Raw genomic sequence first — 18821 nt, 5'->3', positions numbered from 1 at the left:
CCTGTTGGTATCATGGATGGATTCCTGCAGGTTCAGGCTGAGTATAACCTCAACCGGCGCCTCTGTATGGAGTGATAAACATTTCTTGATGGAAAATCAAGCCAGGCCTTGCTCGAAAAAGAGGTCATTTGATCTCAAGCACTTCTGCCTGGTAAAATAAAGGTAAAATAAATTATATGACTACAAGACGACAAAAAAAAAAACAAGAGCCAAGAGATTCAAACAAGCCACGAAGAGACCCAAAAGAAGACATAGAGATGCCAAATGACCATAACGATACACTGAAAGGAAGCAGATCTGTTGATGAAGAGACACAGACATGTAAATGACAACAGCGATGCAACACCACCAAAAATAGACACAAAACAACTGACAGTTTAAAACAAGGCAGAGGGAAATAAAAAAATAACTTAAAAGCACAAAAAGAACACAGATGCAAAATGACCACACAGAGAATGACCAAAGAAATTTGAAATGAAAGACCTACTAAATCAATACAAAATGATGTGAAAAACAACAAAGAGGAAAAAGATCCAAAAAGAATACGTGAGGGACAAAATCACTCAAAATAAACAAGAGACAACAAAAGGAGATGTATTAAACAATCACAACTTTTCTTTTTGTAAAGCGTCTTGAGATAACACTTGTAATGAATTGGCGCTATGACTAATTTATTGATTGACAATGACATGCAAAACAACTACAGAATGAAAGAGATAAAATTCCCTTAAAGGCATGCAATGAACACTAAAGATGTGAAAAATGCATTAAAAAACAGGTAATAATGACAGCGGGGTGGGGCACATCGTGAGACACAAAATGATAACAAAGAGTTGTCAAATCACCACAAAGACGGAATATGAAGTTCAAAGTCATACAAAGCCTCTTCATTAAGAGGCTAAATGACCGCTAAAGTGGTAAAATGACAACAAGAGACACAAAGATACAAAAATATATGCAAAGTGACTACTCAAAAGAAAAAGATTCATCCCAAGTAACCCTTCACTCCGAAATGTCTCGTCTTTAATTTAAATATCTAAACTATTCACGGCCCACATAATCACGCTGCAGCAATTAGAGCAAGTGGGTAATAATATTCCAGTGTTGTTCTTATCAGTTAATCATTATTCTGACATCATATATAAGCTATTGTTGGATATTGTTCCATGTTTAATGTACATTTCTTATCACTCCGTGTTGTAGGGAAAGTCCTTCTCACGATGACACGGAAGGTGGAGCCAATCAGCCGCCTCTAGCTACTCAGGTGAAGTGCATCAATCTCTAAGCTGCCCCTTTATTACAATCTGCCACTTCCACAAAACACAATATCTCATATGATATGAGATGTGGCATTTATGGCATGCTAGAGTTATTAATGCAGCCTCCTTTGCATGAACTACAACAGATGTGATGCGGGACTTAAAATGCATGGTCCAAAGTGTTACATGTCAGTATGTTATATTTTTAGCGTCACTGTATTGTTATTATTTCAAGAGAAACTCATTTCAGACACTTGCGATTCCATTTGAGCTTTCAATGAAATCACAATGAGCTCTTAATGAGGACAGTTCTTTAAACTGTATGTTTGCTGAGCTAGGATGCATGAAGTCAGCATCAACAAAAAAATATTTTGAATGATAAGGTCTCCATCTACTGGTATTCCTTTGAACAGCAGCAGAGACACATTTAGTCAAGTCAAGTTTATTTATATAGTACGTTTGAAACCGCTTCACCAAGTGCTTTACAGACAATGCATGAAAACACCAACAAAGAAAGACAATTAAGATGAGGGAAAAGAATAATAAAAAACCTGTGTGTACATATATATAAATAGAGAGAGAGATGTATGTTTGCTGAGATAGGATGCATGAAGTCAGCATCAACAAAAATGGATTTTGAATGATAAGGTCTCCATCTACTGGTATTCCTTTGAACAGCAACAAAGGAATTATTCTTATTTGAGTGATCTCACATTAAGCAGTGCCAACTTAATAGGTGTATCTGGGATGGTAGAGGTGTTTGGGGGGTTAGAGTCAACGGTCTTTAGGCTACAGAGATTTGCAGCTTTAAGGACTGAGAGAATATTTGACTTCCTTTCTGTTAAAATCAAGGGGATATTACAGGGAGGGTTAACGGTTGCAGTTGACGTCGTAATCCAGCAGGGGGAGTCCGTTCTTTCCAGAGATGATGGGAGACTAGGTTTATATGGATCAAGAGTTTTCAATGTAGGCCCATCTGAATGTAATGTATATACAGTATTTAGTTATGAGTCACACTATAATGTATTGAATATAACATAAGATGTACTCTATTGATGTCCTGTTAGGAAAATAAATTATCTTGTGTTAATAAGTCTGTACACGTTCATTAATGGGATGCGACTGGATTAAGTCCTAGTTAAACTGATGCAGCCTAATATGACAATCCCCCTCCAACTCCTTGTAGGCTGCAATGTTCACTTTTTCTTACACTTGTTTAGGGAGAGAAAGGTTATAGCTGTAAAATACAGCTTTTTATCTTGTAGCATCTCTTTCACATTGGCTCTTTGTTTATCTGGTGCTGATTTTGTCTTTTCTTTTTTTTGCTCATTCATATTATCTCCATCAGTTTAGCCAAATTATAAATGATCTCGTGTCACCTTACCTGGATACTGACTATGATCTTTCCACTGGAGCCTATGGTACAGTAAATGGGGTGAAATGTGCTCTTTGAAAAGAGTAAAGAATTGATGAATATTGACAAGTTTGGTTTCGGCTATCGGGGTGAGATTTATTAATAGTTACATTGCATCACATTAAAACCCACTTCAAAAGAATTGAAAGAATAAAACTGTCCCAAGACGTCTATGCTAAAAGAGAGGAATACAAGTTAGATAAAACATGGGAGAGTTAACATTCTAGACCCCCCTCCAAGCGCTGCAGCCGTCTTTCAGAGGGCATATGCAAATGAAACTGTTTGTGCTCAGAAGCACACAAATAATGCTTTTTTTTTTTTTTTATGAAGTTAAATACAACTTACTTTTATCTACAAACCAAATAGGCTATCAGCATAAGACAGGATTGGTAACCTTTTAAATGTCGCATGTCAATTTACAATATCTGTGGGCTTTTTTAGAGCGCCGTTTTGTACTGCTGCTCCACGTCTCCCGTTGCTAAATGTTACGAGCTCGCATCGGCTACACATATACATACAGCAAAAGTAGTGAAGTGTGACAGGGAAAACATAAGGTTAGGTCAGCTCACCGGCGGCCTGATCACTGCGGTCAAGCCAGCCGCTCCTCGCTTTTACATGGTGAAGTGAGCCGCCCCTAAATTTGAAGTGCCCACGTATTCTGATCTTTATGGTAAATGCTCCGGACTCCAGAGCGAGCAGAGAGAGAGAGCGATGAAGTGAAGTGCTAAATGCCTAGGTCTTACCATAAAACTGACTATGAGATATACGTGTATGAAACGGGAGCAAACAAAATACTGTTCAGGGAATAATACTGCGAGTCTGCGATAACTTCCGTTTTTCAAAATAAGGTGTTTTCCTGGGAAAAAAATATAAAAATATATGTTCTTCCATAAGTAGACAATGATTCTGATATGGGTGGACTTAGTACTTCCTATAATACATGCACCTGTACTATGAAGTACTTTTTGAGAAATCCACTGTCAAAGTCCTTTATAAATCACTATAATGAGTCTTTTTTCTGACTTTGATGTCTTGTAAAAAGAAATTCTTCCATAAGTAGACAATGATTCTGATATGGTTGGACTTAGTACGTCCTAGACAAGTAATATGAAGTACTTTTACTGTGCACTTTTACTGAGAACTCCATAAGAGATGCAGTGGCGAACAAACAAACAGATGAACAAATGAACGATCGGCTCCTTGGACAGCGCCGCGGCACGTAATACACAAACCTGCTGCACAAGTGCTCAACCTTTACACATTTTCTGAAAAGTGGAGCAGGCACAATACAGAGAGGATGGACTTTTCTCATCATTGGGGGGTTTGTAGACAGACTAGAGACACATATTAGCGTTAGAGAAACATGGTGAAGTTTATTTTACATAGTATGTGACCTTTAACATTAATAATAATGATAATAACATAGCGCTTCTCTGAATACTCTAAGACGCCTAACAAAGAACAACAACAAAACAAAACATTGAAAACAAAACAAAGAAGAAATTAAGAAGAAACTAAGAGAAGGAGGAAACTTCTGTTTACCTTATTCTTTTGAAGACGTGCGTGTGAAAGGGTGAAAGGTTAACAGAATATCTATAGGCAGGTCCTGTGGTGCAAGGAAAACTAGTGGGCTCAAAGAGACAGGTCAGAGGAAGGTCACACGTCCACATATGATATTGAAATCTATGAAATACAGAAATTTGGCTTTACTGGTTTCGTCAAAGTACCGTAGTATGTGCAGTGAAGAAAAGTATAATCAGCATTCTGTAGAAACATGGAAAAAAACACAGATGTTAACACATTGTCCCCTAATGACTTCTGTTTACTTCAGCTTACACAACTCAGCAGAGTCTCCAACATAACCAAACCCCAGTCCAGCATGTAGAGGCTGAGTGAATGTGGTCTGGACTCTGTGGAGGAGAGTCATGGTTTCAGAGATGCTGTAGAAGGACAGAATACCTGCTCTGTGATCCAGGTACACTCCTACTCTGGAGGACTGAGGACCTGAGACAGGAGTGCTGACATTGTTGTAATACAAGTTATAACTGTTGCTGTAACAATCTAACGCCCAAGATTTGTCATTATGTCCAAACCTACATTCATAAGAGATCCCTGCTCTGCTGATATTCTTGTATGTGACTGCTACATAAACTCCTCCCCCCCCCCACTTCACCTCCCAGTAACAACGTCCCATCAGACTCTCATTACTCAGGACCTGCCACCATCCAGTGAATCTGTCTGGGTGACTAGAATAAGACTGATGTTTACTCATTACTGTTACTTTTCTGTTCTCATCAGATAATAACAGCCGTGTTTGTGCTGTGTTTGGATCCAGTGTGATGTCACATGAATATTTTAAGAACTCAGCTCTGGTCTTGGGCTCTGGTTCTGGTCCTGACAGTAAAACATCCACTTCAGTCACTGTCTGTGAGATGTTTGTCCATTTCTCTCTCAGGACGTCCTGTAGTTTATCTCTGACTTCGGACACAGCCGCTGTCACATCCTCAAAGAACCTCAGAGGACGGATCTTGATGCTGGATGAGTGTGTAGATTCACTGAGTGGTGACAGTGAGGGGTAGTCGTGTAGAAACTGGTTGTGGTCTTGTGTGTGTGAGAGCTTCTCCAGTTCAGCGTCTCTCCTCTTCAGCTCAGTGATCTCCTGCTCCAGCTTCTCCTGAAGCTCTCTGACTCGACTCACTTCAGTTTGCTGCTGGGATCTGACCTGCTGCTTCACATCAGAGCGTCTTTTCTCCATGAGACGGATCATCTCTGTGAAGATCTTCTCACTGTTCCCCACTGTTTTATCAGCGGAGCCGTTGATAGCCTCCACCTCCTGTTGAAGCAGCTTCACATCTTTCTCTCTGTCCTGGATTCTCTGCTGGATGTTTTGTCGACTCACCCCAAGCTCTCTCTGCCTCTCTGTCCTTTCTGCTGCAGCTGAGACTGTGTCATGACCTTTGTGTTCATCCATTAAACAGAGATAACAGATAGACTGCTGATCAGTCCGACAAAATACTTTCATCTCCTCATTATGACGAGAGCAGACGTTCTCTTGGAGCTTCTTGGAGGGCTCCACTAGCTTGTGTTTTGCATAAGCAGGTGAATCATAATGAGGCTGAAGGTGTTTCTCACAAAATGAGATCAAACAGACCAGGCAGGACTTACAGGCTTTCAGTTTCCTCCCGGTGCAGACATCACAGGCCACATCATCAGATCCAGCATAGCAGTGATCAGCAGGAGCAGCTTGGAGTCCAGTCTTCTTCAGCTCCTCCACTAAAACTGCCAACATGGTGTTTTTCACCAGAACAGGCCTCGGTGTGAAGTCCTGCCTACACTGAGGGCAGCTGTAGATTGTCTTCTCATCCTCTGTGTCCCAGTGGCTTTTAATACAGTTCATACAGTAACTATGTCCACAGTGAATAGTCACCGGATCCTTCAGGAGATCCAGACAGATGGAACAAGAGAAGGCCTCCCGGTCTAGTTGAACTCCTTTCTGTGCCATTTCTCCTCTCGGTAACGACGACTGTCTGAGTTTCACTTCTTAGAAATCAATAGTTTCACCTCTGATCTACACAGCATGTGTTTGTTCAGTGTCTGCTCTTGCACCGTCCCACATGTTGGTTACACCCATCCTCATACTTTAGATCTAAAGGGGAGAGAACAAGAAAATAAACGTCAGAGTGGAGCGGGCTGTGTCTGAGAGCAGGAAGAAGAGGGAGGGGTTAACAAGCTCTGATTCATGTTTCATGCCTCTGACAGGGCAGATTCTCTACATGAATACATAACCACTCTCTGTTGCATGGAAGCAAACTCTATAAGCAAGCATGTAAAAAACTCTAGTCACACATTTCTTAACATGTAAAAGAAGTGAATAAAACACAGAGAATAACTGAACAGTTTCTACAACTACTGTCAGAACAGAGCTACCTGTGAGCACCAGCATTACAAGCTGTGAAAATCTGAGACACCACAGGGAGGAGTCAGAGTTCCATTGATATTGTCTTTAAACATAGTTTGCCTCAGATTGAAGTCATAATCCTGTTTCAAATACAAACCTACTGATTCCTACTGCTGCTTTAATTTACAAAACTCGGTTTGATTACAAGTAATGGAAGAATTTCAATATGTGGTAGAAGTAATACACCGACCAAAAATACCTCAGTGTCCTTATGTCGCTACTCATTTGCTGATCCACGCTGAACGGGGCTGGGGAGCTCACTTGTTGGTTACACCTATCTTGCACTCGTATATTAGTGAAGGAGAGGGAACCAGGAAATGTGTGCACAGAGTGGAGTTGAGCAATCGGGAGGGGTTACCATGCTGCCCTCACTCATGTGATGAATTCTCTTAAAGTGACAGTGTGAGTCTGTCAGTCTGAGTTTTATCATGCAGTTAAGATTAAAACACAACATTGAACAACCACATGATGTTTTTAAATAACTTACAGCTCACAATAGTTGAAGCAAACATTGAAAAGCTTCATGTTTGGTTTCCTCTGAAATCTACAGTTTCATCGAGCTGTTTTGTATAACTGAAAAAAAGTTTTCTTGTGCTTTAAAGGAGAAGACAACAGAGAGAGAATGAAGACAGAAAATAATCCCTGAAATGAGACCGTGTACAAACAAACAACAGCATACAGATTCATAAAAGATGTAATGCTACAGACCCTGAAGGAAAACCCCCGCTTCCTCCAGGACAAAATCAAGCACTACTTTAATGTGTGTGACACTGGGAATGTACTTTTCTTCAAAACATCCAGAAATATGTGAAAAAAAGGTTTAAAAAGAATACAAGAATAAACCTTTTACAAGTCTCACTAATGTTCTCTGTAGGGGGAAATACTCGGTCTGTTCTTAAGGTCAACCTCAGCAGCCCTGGAGTGTTTTACGATCATGACAAAAAAACATGAACTTTGAAGGTTTTCTGTATAATTTGTGTTTTTTCTCTTCCCCTTCAAATCCCCATTACCCCCCCTACAGGAGAACACACACAGACTGACCCTGTCCATGAGTCCGGATGAGGTCTACTTGGAGAAACAGGCCAAAGCCGAGGAGGAGAAGCTCCAGAAAAAGATCCATGCTCTGTCAGACAGCGACAAAAAAGACATCTATGAAAAAGGTACAAATGATTGAAACTGCTCCACGGAGGAAATCTGTATTTCTCTGCTTCAACACTTTCTGAGCTTGACTCTGTGAAATCACACAGAATTGTCTGAAGCAAACAGGCTTTTATTGGCTGCTTGATTGATTTGATTGAAGCCCCAAAAAATCCAATAAACCATCAGATTAACACAATAACTGGGAAAAAACCATCAAGCGCTGCAATGTGACTGTATACATAATATATTCAAGTTGACCTATTCTGCTGATCCCTCATTTAGTCATATAGTGTTACAATGCTGGATGTTCAAACTAAACATAGGCAGAGTTATAGAGCATGAGGTAAACATATGTTGGAGTAATCCCAGGATGAGTCAGCAGAGGGCGCTAAACAGCTCGAGGTGTTTTTTACTGACACCAGTATCAGATAAATGAGATGTTTTTTGAGCTGCAAATCATTCAAAGCTGTTCTATAAATTTTCAAAGACTGACAACAGTGTTACTGAATTGAGTGTCATTTGCCAGTTTTAGTCGGAGGGGGTGAGGAGTTGGCCTTAAATGTTGAAGACCGTTTTTGAGGGGACTTGTTAGAAACATTAAAGTACAGAGAACTATCCTTAAACTTTTACTGATGGAAAACCATGAAAGAACATTTCACCTGCATTCACTTTTCTGTTTATGACCCAACCAGTAAAACTTGTCGAAAGATTTCAGAAGGATTAGATTGAGGCACTTCTGATTTAAGTGTCTGTTTCATGTTCATATTCATCTTCTTCTTCTTCTTGGAAAAAGGTCTGGAGCTGCTGGCTGCTCAGAGCAAAACGCAGGACGCCTCCTGTTTGCCGGCGCTGAAAGTGTCTGACATTGAGCCCACGATCCCTGTTACTCCTGTTCAGATCAGCACAGCAGGTACGGCCCAGTGTCCACTCTACACAAGTTTATAAAACATGATACACAACAAGGAAGAATCATCTAAGAGTGTTGTGGTTAAAACCCCTTAAAATGTTTCCTCTTCGACTTGTCTCCTTCAGTCGGCGTACCGGTGCAGTACTGTGAGCAGCCCACCAACGGGCTAGTTTACTTCAGAGCCATGTGCAGTCTCAACACACTGCCGGAGGACCTCAGGCTCTATGTCCCGCTCTTCTGCAGCGTTGTCACCAAGTAAGTTCACCTGACAGTCGATTGGACCAGAGCAAGATTTCAAAATGTGTCACCTGGTATATGAAAAGTTTGAAGATATTATGCTTTATTGATCTTTTCTGTATTTGTGTAACGTTTGGACAGGTGGTGTTTGAAAGCATTTTAAAGATTGCATGTGTGTCTGTTTGTTAAATCAGGATGGGCTGTGGAGGTCTGGACTACAGACAACAGTCCCAGCAGATGGAGCTGAGGACTGGGGGCATGTCTGTCTCCACCCAGGTCGTCCCTGACTCCACCCAGCTGGACATGTACGAGCAGGTCAGTACCAGCTTACTGTGTTTGAAAAGTCTTACAAATACATGGATAAAAAAAAGGTTTGGACAGAGACATTTCTGGACAAGAATACTTTAGATGATGTAGGGAATGAGTCTGAGCCTGAAGGCAAAGCTCTCCATTTACCGCTCGCTCTTCGTCCCGACTCTCACCTACGATCATGAGCTATGGGTAGTGATGACAGAAAGATATAATGGTGGATACAAGCGGCTGAAATGAGTTTCCTCCAGAGGTTTAGTTACTCTTTAAATATGTAAATGAGCTGTGTCTGACCACGCCCCCTCTCTGGAAGGGCTCGGGTGTACTCTGGCTTTCTCGCTCCATGTCCTATCGTTTACGGTGAGAAGACAGACTCAGAGGGCAGAACAAACACCTAGCTGTGGGAGTGTCACCCACCTGGGGGAGGGGTTACTGCCCTTTGTGATGTCATGAAGGGAAAATCTCCAAACGGCCTGTTTGAGCACACATTTTCTGAAAAGTGGAGCAGGTAAAAGACGGAGAGGATGGACTTTTCTCATCATTGGGGGGTTTGTAGACAGACTAGAGACACATGTTAGTGTTAGAGAAACATGGTGAAGTGTATTTAACAGAATATGTGACCTTTAAAATGGATTTTAAATCAAGACTAGGAGAAAGAAGAGAAAGAACCAAAGTTGCAGCAGCACTTATTTTGTTCTAATCTAATGAAATTTGAGTTGATTTGCTTCTCAAATGTGACCTCTTCTTCCTCCCTTTGTCCAAAATGCAAAATATTTATCTTACAAGAATATTCAGGGATCTGTCTGGAAAAAAAGACTCAACAATTTACAAAGGGAAGCCATCATGGGGCATTTTTGGCAGCCATAATAAAATATTCCAAATGACTTCTACGTTTAAAAAGAATCTTCTTTGAGTTGAACAGTGTGTTGTTGACCTTGTATTTCTTTCTCTTGCTTGTCTAAGGAATCCAAACTCGGTGCAGACCTTGTCTGCGTTTCGTCGAGGTGTGGACTGGGCGAAGTCGGGACAGTTCACCCAGCAGGACATCGATGAAGCTAAACTGTCAGTGTTCTCGGCTGTAGACTCGCCTGTGGCCCTTGCGGACAAAGGTGAGGAACGACTATTAACTTAGTCTCCGTCTCTGTTGTAAAGCCGTCACTGTCTCTAGTTTATCTCTTAGCTGTCTGGTTTGTTCACTCTGTGTTTGTGTTGCAGGAATGGGTCGCTTCCTCAGCGGAGTCACCGATGAGATGAAGCAGAATCACAGAGAAAGACTTTTTGCTGTCACTCACCAAAGTCTGGTGGAAGTGGCTGAAAGGTGCAAGCTTTTATGTCACCTTACATAACTCAGAAATGAAGAGAAGGAGAAGCTAAAAGAAAAAACAGACTGACAAACTGTTCCCGTTTATTCCCACATCAAGTGTTAACTCGTGTCTTGTTTTCCCCCTCGCTGCAGATACCTCGGCGTCGGTCAGAGGACGTGTGGAGTTGCTATCTTGGGTCCAGAGAACGAGGCGATTAAAAAAGATTCCTCATGGATCGTAAAATAATACAGTCTGTAGGTAACTTGTTATTTAAATACTCAACTGGACTTCTGGAGAATCACAGCTGCACGACTTCTTCTGTACTGAATGCTGAAAGTCTACGGTTAGGATTTTTTATTAAAGAGTCAAAAAAGCTGAAGCGCACAATATCAAGAGGAGGACTGAGAGCTGCTGTCATGGTTCAGATACGTCTTCATTCTGTATATATTTAATGAAATATATGATCATGTTGGAATACACTATGTGAGTGAGCTCTTCTTTTTGGGATCATTGCAAAAGTATCATCAAGAGATATATCATTTATATAAACTTCAATCAGGTGTTTTTGTTTTTTTCTGCAGGATATTAATGACTTTCTTCCTCTGTGGTTTACTCTGGGAAACTCAGAGAGGAAGAACATCAGAGCCATTCTGTCTAATTCAAACAACAAACTGAGTCATGTGCAAACACTCAGTCAGGTCATGTTGGTCTTTGTGGGGCGCCGGTAGTCTAGTGGTTTTTGTGCGCGCCCCATGTATGGAGGCTGTGGTCCTATTTTCCACAAATTTCACATTTTCATTGGTTCCTAAGTTAGGAAGTGTTTGAACATGAATTATGATCTTAATATGTTTCCCTTAGTACGACACTTATGAGGTAGAAGTAAACAAAAGCATATCAAGATCATAACTCATGTTCAACAACTTCCTAACTCTCTATCGATGAGCTGTAATCAGGAGTGTAATGAGAACAAACTCTTAGATAATGACCTGTTAACTATAGACTATGGTCATGTAGATAAGGTACTAATAAGTGCTTCATAATGACTAATAAGCAGCCAGCATGCTACTAGTTAGCATGCTAATAAGCCGCTAGTTAATGTTGAATATTGTGACCTTAAATTGAAGTTTTAACAATTATTTTTCAAGTCTTTGAACACCACAGGTGAAATCAATTTCCCTCCATTTTATCGGGTTGGAGGCACAAATCAACAGATTTAAAACCCAGGGTGAATAAAACCAAAGAATTGCTGCAGGTCAACACATCTGGTAAGATGATTTGAGTTTTTAAAATCAGGCACTCTAACCTCAGTTCCCTTTTCTAAAATCCTGATTTACTGATAAATAAAACAGAGTCACACGTCTTTGCACACAATAAATGCTTCATTACTCTGACAGGACGGTCACATCTCACTGCCGGCACATGAAGGTAAAATGTTGCTCCACTTCCAAAACTACAGCAACAGCAGGACCCTACTCACAAACACCACTATAGAGATGTCACACACACACACACACACACACACACACACACACACACACACACACACACACACACACACACACAGAAAGCCCAGAGTGGATAGAAACAACAAAGGCAATAATAATTTAAGGGATTTTTTAACATGGATATCATTAAAAAAAAGTCACCATTGTAGGCTCTAGGGTCACCGAAATATTTCATCACACATAAAGTAAATCATGCTTAACGCTTTTATATTATGTGTGTTGTGAGTTTGATGGCACTACAACATGTTATAGTATAGTTGTTACTTATTTAATTACCAAATTTAATGATAAAAAAATCACTAAAATTACATGAAAGCCCTTTATCCAAAGCAACGTGATGTAGTTTATAGAGCAGGAGGACATTTATTCATAATGGGTTTTTGTTTTACCCTACACCTTACAAAAGGGATTTTATTGAACATTGGGTTATTTATAGGCTATTGAAAAATCCTCAATTTGTTTTTAAAGTATTATTTTCCAATCTGAGAAATGTAGTATGAAAAACGTGAGATCATGTGTGTAAAATGATTTTCATGACACTACACCTCTCCTGGGTGAAGTTATTGAATATTTCTGTATCATATTTTTTCAGTATTGCAATTTGCAGACGGTCCCTGCGCATTCGAGCACCAGCCGACTCTGCTTAGAGGCCAATGCAAGTTCCCCAGCGCGGAGGACGGCTCGCTTTGAGGAAAATACGAATGTAGCTCGCAGTCTATCTTGTTGTGATTGCAGAGAGGTGTCGGTTTTGGAAGAGCAATGTTCCGCTGATGAGTTATTGATCCGGGAAAGCCGAATCTGTGAATATATTTCTAAGTGTATCCCTTGCGCCAAAACAGATGACAAGACTTTAACATCCGTTTTAAATGTCTTTCTGAGACAATATAACGGTGACGGTGCACAAGCAAAGCAGTTCTGTCCTTGTAATTAAGTCCAAGGTTAAAATAGAGCTCAAATAAGTCCTGTACTGTCATTTTTATCACAAGAACACAGAAGGCTAAGACTGGCTGGTTTCCGTTGTGCACCTGATATCTGGTGCGCATGAGAAGGTTTCACGTGAGCACCGGTTAGTTTCTGGTGCGCACGAGAAACATATATTTTTATTTTTTCTGCCTATGTCCCTTTAGGGGCTCCGTAGCTTTCTGATTAGTATTGTGTTATTATGTTTTTAGATCATTATAATTCATGTTTTAAGATACCTCATTGTACATTTTTCTATCAATTGGGGGGGGGGGGGGGTTACTGCTAATTTGGTCTGACAGAGAAATTTATACAAATGAACAATAGATTTATATGCAAATTTATTCAAAACTTTACATCATTACAAATAGTAGATGGTTAGCGATACAGCACAGATAAGAGAACAAAAGTCATCACTAGCACTGACAACCTTCATGAATTAAAGGTCACATATTCTCCTCCTCTTCAACATGTTTAAATAAGTCTCAAACTTGTCTGTCTTTTGTTCTAAATCCACTCTGATCCTGTATTCGATCATGCCTATAAACCCCTCTATTTCAGCCCTGCTCAGAACAGGCTGTTTCTGTGTCTGTACCTTTAAATGTGAATGAGATGTGTCACCCACCTGGGGGAGGTGTTACTGCTCTTTGTGATGTCATAAAGAGAAAATCTCCAAACGACCTGTTTGAGCACACATTTTCTGAAAAGTGGAGCAGGTACAATACAGAGAGGATGGACTTTTCTCATCATTGGGGGGTTTGTAGAGAGACTAGAGACACATATTAGTGTTAGAGAAACATGGTGAAGTGTATTTTACATAATATGTGACCTTTAACATTAATAATAATGATAATAACATAGCGCTTCTCTGAATACTCTAAGACGCCTAACAAAGAACAACAACAAAACAAAACATTGAAAACAAAACAAAGAAGAAATAATCTAAGAGAAGGAGGAAACTTCCGTTTACCTTATTATTTTGAAGACGTGCGTGTGAAAGGGTGAAAGGTTAACAGAATGCTTATACGCAGGTCCATGTCTGCTGTGGTGCAAAGAAAACTAGTGGGCTCAAAGAGAATGGTCAGAGGAAGGTCCCACGTCCACATATGATATTGAAATCTATGAAATACAGAAATTTGGCTTTACTGGTTTTGTCAAAGTATCGTAGTATGTGCAGTGAAGAAAAGTATAATCAGCTTTCTGTAGAAACATGGAAAAAAACACATATGTTAACACATTGTCCCCTAATGACTTCTGTCTACTTCAACTTACACAACTCAGCAGAGTCTCCAAAATCATAAAACCTGAGTCCAGCATGTAGAGGCTGAGTGAATGTGGTCTGGACTCTGTGGAGGAGAGTCATGGTTTCAGAGATGCTGTAGAAGGACAGAATACCTGCTCTGTGATCCAGGTACACTCCTACTCTGGAGGACGGAGGACCTGAGACAGGAGTTTTGACATTGTTGTAACAAAAGTTATAACTGTTATAGCTGTCACAATCTAACGCCCAAGATTTGTCATTACCTCCAAACCTATATTCATCTGAGATCCCTGCTCTGCTGATATTCTTGTATGTGACTGCTACATAAACTCCTTTCCCCCCCCACTTCACCTCCCAGTAACAACGTCCCATCAGACTCTCTTTACTCAGGACCTGCCACCAATCAGTGAATCTGTCTGGGTGACTAGAATAAGACTGTTGTTTTTTCATTACTGTTACTTTTCTGTTCTCATCAGATAATAACAGCCGTGTTTGTGCTGTGTTTGGATCCAGTGTGATGTCACATGAATATTTTAAGAACTCAGCTCTGGTCTTGGGCTCTGGTTCTGGTCCTGACAGTAAAACATCCACTTCAGTCACTGTCTGTGAGATGTTTGTCCATTTCTCTCTCAGGACGTCCTGTAGTTTATCTCTGACTTCTGACACAGCCGCTGTCACATCCTCAAAGTAACTCAGAGGACGGATCTTGATGCTGGATGAGTGTGTAGATTCACTGAGTGGTGACAGTGAGGGGTAGTCGTGTAGAAACTGGTTGTGATCTTCTGTGTGTGAGAGCTTCTCCAGTTCAGCGTCTCTCCTCTTCAGCTCAGTGATCTCCTGCTCCAGCTTCTCCTGAAGCTCTCTGACTCGACTCACTTCAGTTTGCTGCTGGGATCTGACCTGCTGCTTCACATCAGAGCGTCTTTTCTCCATGAGACGGATCATCTCAGTGAAGATCTTCTCACTGTTCCCCACTGTTTTATCAGCGGAGCCGTTGATAGCCTCCACCTCCTGTTGAAGCAGCTTCACATCTTTCTCTCTGTCCTGGATTCTCTGCTGGATGTTTTGTCGACTCACCCCAAGCTCTCTCTGCCTCTCTGTCCTTTCTGCTGCAGCTGAGACTGTGTCATGACCTTTGTGTTCATCCATTAAACAGAGATAACAGATAGACTGCTGATCAGTCCGACAAAATACTTTCATCTCCTCATTATGACGAGAGCAGACGTTCTCCTGGAGCTTCTTGGAGGGCTCCACTAGCTTGTGTTTTGCATAAGCAGGTGAATCATAATGAGGCTGAAGGTGTTTCTCACAAAATGAGATCAAACAGACCAGGCAGGACTTACAGGCTTTCAGTTTTCTCCCGGTGCAGACATCACAGGGCACATCTTCAGGTCCAGCATAGCAGTGATCAGCAGGAGCAGCTTGGAGTCCAGTCTTCTTCAGCTTCTCCACTAAATCTGCCAACATGGTGTTTTTCACCAGAACAGGCCTCGGTGTGAAGTCCTGCCTACACTGAGGGCAGCTGTAGATTGTCTTCTCATCCTCTGTGTCCCAGTGGCTTTTAATACAGTTCATACAGTAGCTGTGTCCACAGGGAATAGCAACCGGATCCTTCAGGAGATCCAGACAGATGGAACAAGAGAAGGCCTCCCGGTCTAGTTGAACTCCTTTCTGTGCCATTTCTCCTCTCGGTAACAACGACTGTCTGAGTTTCACTTCCTTAGAAATCAATAGTTTCACCTCTGATCTACACAGCATGTGTTTGTTCAGTGTCTGCTCTTGCACCGCCCCACATGTTGGTTACACCCATCCTCATACTTTAGATCTAAAGGGGAGGGAACAAGAAAATAAACGTCAGAGTGGAGCGGGCTGAGTCTGAGAGCAGGAAGAAGAGGGAGGGGTTAACAAGCTCTGATTCATGTTTCATTACTCTGACAGGGCAGATTCTCTACATGAATACATAACCACTCTCTGTTGCATGGAAGCAAACTCTATAAGCAAGCATGTAAAAAACTCTAGTCACACATTTCTTAACATGTAAAAAGAAGTGAATAAAACACAGAGAATAACTGAACAGTTTCTACAACTACTGTCAGAACGGAGCTACCTGTGAGCACCAGCATTACAAGCTGTGAAAATCTGAGACACCACAGGGAGGAGTCAGAGTTCCACTGAACTTCACCACCATTGGAAGAGGTGTTTTCACATACTGGATTAAATACATTGACCTGACCTTTATTCCTTGTTTTTGACTATCAGATGATCAAACTGATGATTGAAGCAGATCATTGATATTGTCTTTAAACATACTTCGCCTCAGATTGAAGTCATAATCCTGTTTCAAATACAAACCTACTGATTCCTACTGCTGCTTTAATTTACAAAACTTGGTTTGATTACAAGTAATGGAAGAATTTCAATATGTGGTAGAAGTAATACACCGACAAAAAATACCTCAGTGTCCTTTTGTCGCTGCTCATTTGCTGATCCACGCTGAACGGGGCTGGGGAGCTCACTTGTTGATTACACCTATCTTGCACTCGTATATTAGTGAAGGAGAGGGAACAAGGAAATGTGTGCACAGAGTGGAGTTGAGCAATAGGGAGGGGTTACCATGCTGCCCTCACGCAGGTGATGAATTCTCTTAAAGGGACAGTGTGAGTCTGTCAGTCTGAGTTTTATCGTGCAGTTAAGATTAAAACACAACATTGAACAACCACATGATGTTTTTAAATAACTTACAGCTCACAATAGTTGAAGCAAACATTGAAAAGCTTCATGTTTGGTTTCCTCTGAAATCTACAGTTTCATCGAGCTGTTTTGTATAACTGAAAAAAGTTTTCTTGTGCTTTAAAGGAGAAGACAACAGAGAGAGAATGAAGACAGAAAATACTACCTGAAATGAGACCGTGTACAAACAAACAACAGCATACAGATTCATAAAAGACGTAATGCTGCAATAGAGAGATTAGACTTTGGAGAATTCATACAAAACTATAATAAAATAGTACACAGAAGTTTAAATTTGTGATTTATCTACGTATGTTTTACCAAGTGTTGTAGTCAAGACCAGACCTGAGACCAGAGTGCTCAGAGACCGAGACAAGACCAAGACCAAGGCAGGGCGAGACTGAGATAAGGCCAAGGCAGGGCGAGACCGAGATAAGACCAAGGGTGCGTTCGAAATGACGTCAGGGGAGGTGGGGGTGTGAAGAGATGTGCTGGGGGGGCAGACTTCATGCATCCTATCTCAGCAAACATACAGTTCTTTAAACTGTATGTTTGCTGAGATAGGATGCATGAAGTCAGCATCAACAAGAATGGATTTTGAATGGTAAGGTCTCCATCTACTGGTATTCCTTTGAACAGCAACAAAGGAATTATTCTTATTTGAGTGATCTCACATTAAGCAGTGCCAACTTAATAGGTGTATCTGGGATGGTAGAGGTGTTTGGGGTGTTAGAGTCGTCAGGGGTGTGAAGAGAGGTGCTGGGGGGGCAGACACTAGCTGCAGTGGCCTGCTAGTCAAAGCTGTTAAAAAACAGGTTGAGCTGCTTTGCTCTCACAGGGTCCCCATCTTCTGTGTTGTTACCTTTCTTCTTGCAGCCTGTGATGGTTTTCACGCCCTCCCAGACCTCTCTCGTGTTGTTGTTCTGCAGCTTCTTCTCCACCTTCCTTCTGTACTCCTCCTTTGCCTCTCTGAGCCCGGACCTCGAGTTCCCCCTGCCTGCTCTCCTTCCTTGAATGCCCTCTTCTTCTTGTTAAGGACGTCCTTGACATTAATCCAGGGCTTGTTGTTCGGGAAGCAGCGCACAGTTTTTGTGGGAACTACAACATCCATACAGAAGTTCATGTAGTCAGTTGTGCAGTGTGTGACCCCCTCAATGTCCTCACCGTGTGGCTCTTGCAGGGTGCTCCAGTCAGTCCACTCAAAACAGTCTCTTAGTGTCTCCACTGCCTCAAGAGACCACTTTCTGAAGGTGCGTGTGGTTACTGGGTGTCTCTGAATCTGTGGCTTGTACTTTGGGTTAAGAAGGAGCAGGTTGTGATCACACTTCCCCAGTGGTGGTAGAGGGATGGCAGTGTAAGCTTCTAAGTCCTAGTTAAACTGATGCAGCCTAATATGACAATCCCCCTCCAACTCCTTGTAGGCTGCAATGTTCACTTTTTCTTACACTTGTTTAGGGAGAGAAAGGTTATAGCTGTAAAATACAGCTTTTTATCTCGTAGCATCTCTTTCACATTGGCTCTTTGTTTATCTGGTGCTGATTTTGTCTTTTCTTTTTTTGCTCATTCATATTATCTCCATCAGTTTAGCCAAATTATAAATGATCTCGTGTCACCTTACCTGGATACTGACTATGATCATTCCACTGGAGCCTATGGTACAGTAAATGGGGTGAAATGTGCTCTTTAAAAAGAGTAAACAATTGATGAACATTGACAAGTTTGGTTTGGGCTATCGGGGTGAGAGACAGTAGGCCTACTCAAAAAGATGTAAAACAATGACGTGCTGGTGCAAAACAGATTTATTTATAGTGACATTGCATCACATTAAAACCCACTT

General features: G+C 41.2%; 3 protein-coding genes across 4 annotated transcripts; 1 reads left to right on the top strand and 2 right to left on the bottom strand.

Moving 5' to 3' along the window:
- Window positions 1–4259: 4259 nt before the first annotated feature.
- Window positions 4260–16833, bottom strand: LOC132979380 (tripartite motif-containing protein 16-like). 2 transcript variants are annotated; one of them, XM_061045121.1, is made up of 2 exons: window positions 16709–16833; window positions 4260–6319 (listed from the first exon to the last, which is right to left on the bottom strand). In XM_061045121.1, exon 2 carries the CDS (start codon window positions 6173–6175, stop codon window positions 4496–4498), a length of 1680 nt encoding a protein of 559 aa, XP_060901104.1. In that variant the 5' UTR covers window positions 6176–6319; window positions 16709–16833; the 3' UTR covers window positions 4260–4495. The 2 variants fall into 2 exon arrangements, with proteins under 2 accessions (XP_060901104.1, XP_060901102.1); XM_061045119.1 differs by lacking the exon at window positions 16709–16833 and adding an exon at window positions 6831–6972.
- Window positions 7329–11007, top strand: LOC132978537 (presequence protease, mitochondrial-like). Its single transcript, XM_061043741.1, has 8 exons — window positions 7329–7391; window positions 7653–7791; window positions 8565–8681; window positions 8804–8933; window positions 9110–9286; window positions 10188–10333; window positions 10440–10542; window positions 10681–11007. The coding sequence occupies exons 1-8, from the start codon at window positions 7329–7331 to the stop codon at window positions 10772–10774; spliced, it is 969 nt and encodes a 322-aa protein (XP_060899724.1). The 3' UTR covers window positions 10775–11007.
- LOC132979379 (tripartite motif-containing protein 16-like) lies at window positions 13317–16799 on the bottom strand. The gene is made up of 2 exons (XM_061045118.1): window positions 16709–16799; window positions 13317–16079 (listed from the first exon to the last, which is right to left on the bottom strand). The coding sequence occupies exon 2, from the start codon at window positions 16010–16012 to the stop codon at window positions 14252–14254; it is 1761 nt and encodes a 586-aa protein (XP_060901101.1). The 5' UTR covers window positions 16013–16079; window positions 16709–16799; the 3' UTR covers window positions 13317–14251.
- Window positions 16834–18821: the final 1988 nt, after the last annotated feature.

This window comes from Labrus mixtus, chromosome 8, assembly GCF_963584025.1.
Source record: "Labrus mixtus chromosome 8, fLabMix1.1, whole genome shotgun sequence".
Taxonomy (NCBI): Eukaryota; Metazoa; Chordata; class Actinopteri; order Labriformes; family Labridae; genus Labrus; species Labrus mixtus.
The sequence above is the reverse complement of the archived record's forward strand: the minus strand, read 5'-3'. Positions and strand labels throughout refer to the sequence as shown.

What these genes read in the sequence shown, in the direction of transcription:
- LOC132979380 (XM_061045121.1), bottom strand. Translation starts at nt 6,175, where the DNA reads ATGGCACAGAAAGGAGTTCAACTAGACCGGGAGGCCTTCTCTTGTTCC.
- LOC132978537 (XM_061043741.1), top strand. Translation starts at nt 7,329, where the DNA reads ATGCTACAGACCCTGAAGGAAAACCCCCGCTTCCTCCAGGACAAAATC. An exon ending in AAAAGACATCTATGAAAAAG is followed by an intron (nt 7,792 to 8,564) that starts GTACAAATGATT and finishes TCTTGGAAAAAG; the next exon opens with GTCTGGAGCTGCTGGCTGCT. An exon ending in AATACATGGATAAAAAAAAG is followed by an intron (nt 9,287 to 10,187) that starts GTTTGGACAGAG and finishes TGCTTGTCTAAG; the next exon opens with GAATCCAAACTCGGTGCAGA.
- LOC132979379 (XM_061045118.1), bottom strand. Translation starts at nt 16,012, where the DNA reads ATGCTGTGTAGATCAGAGGTGAAACTATTGATTTCTAAGGAAGTGAAA.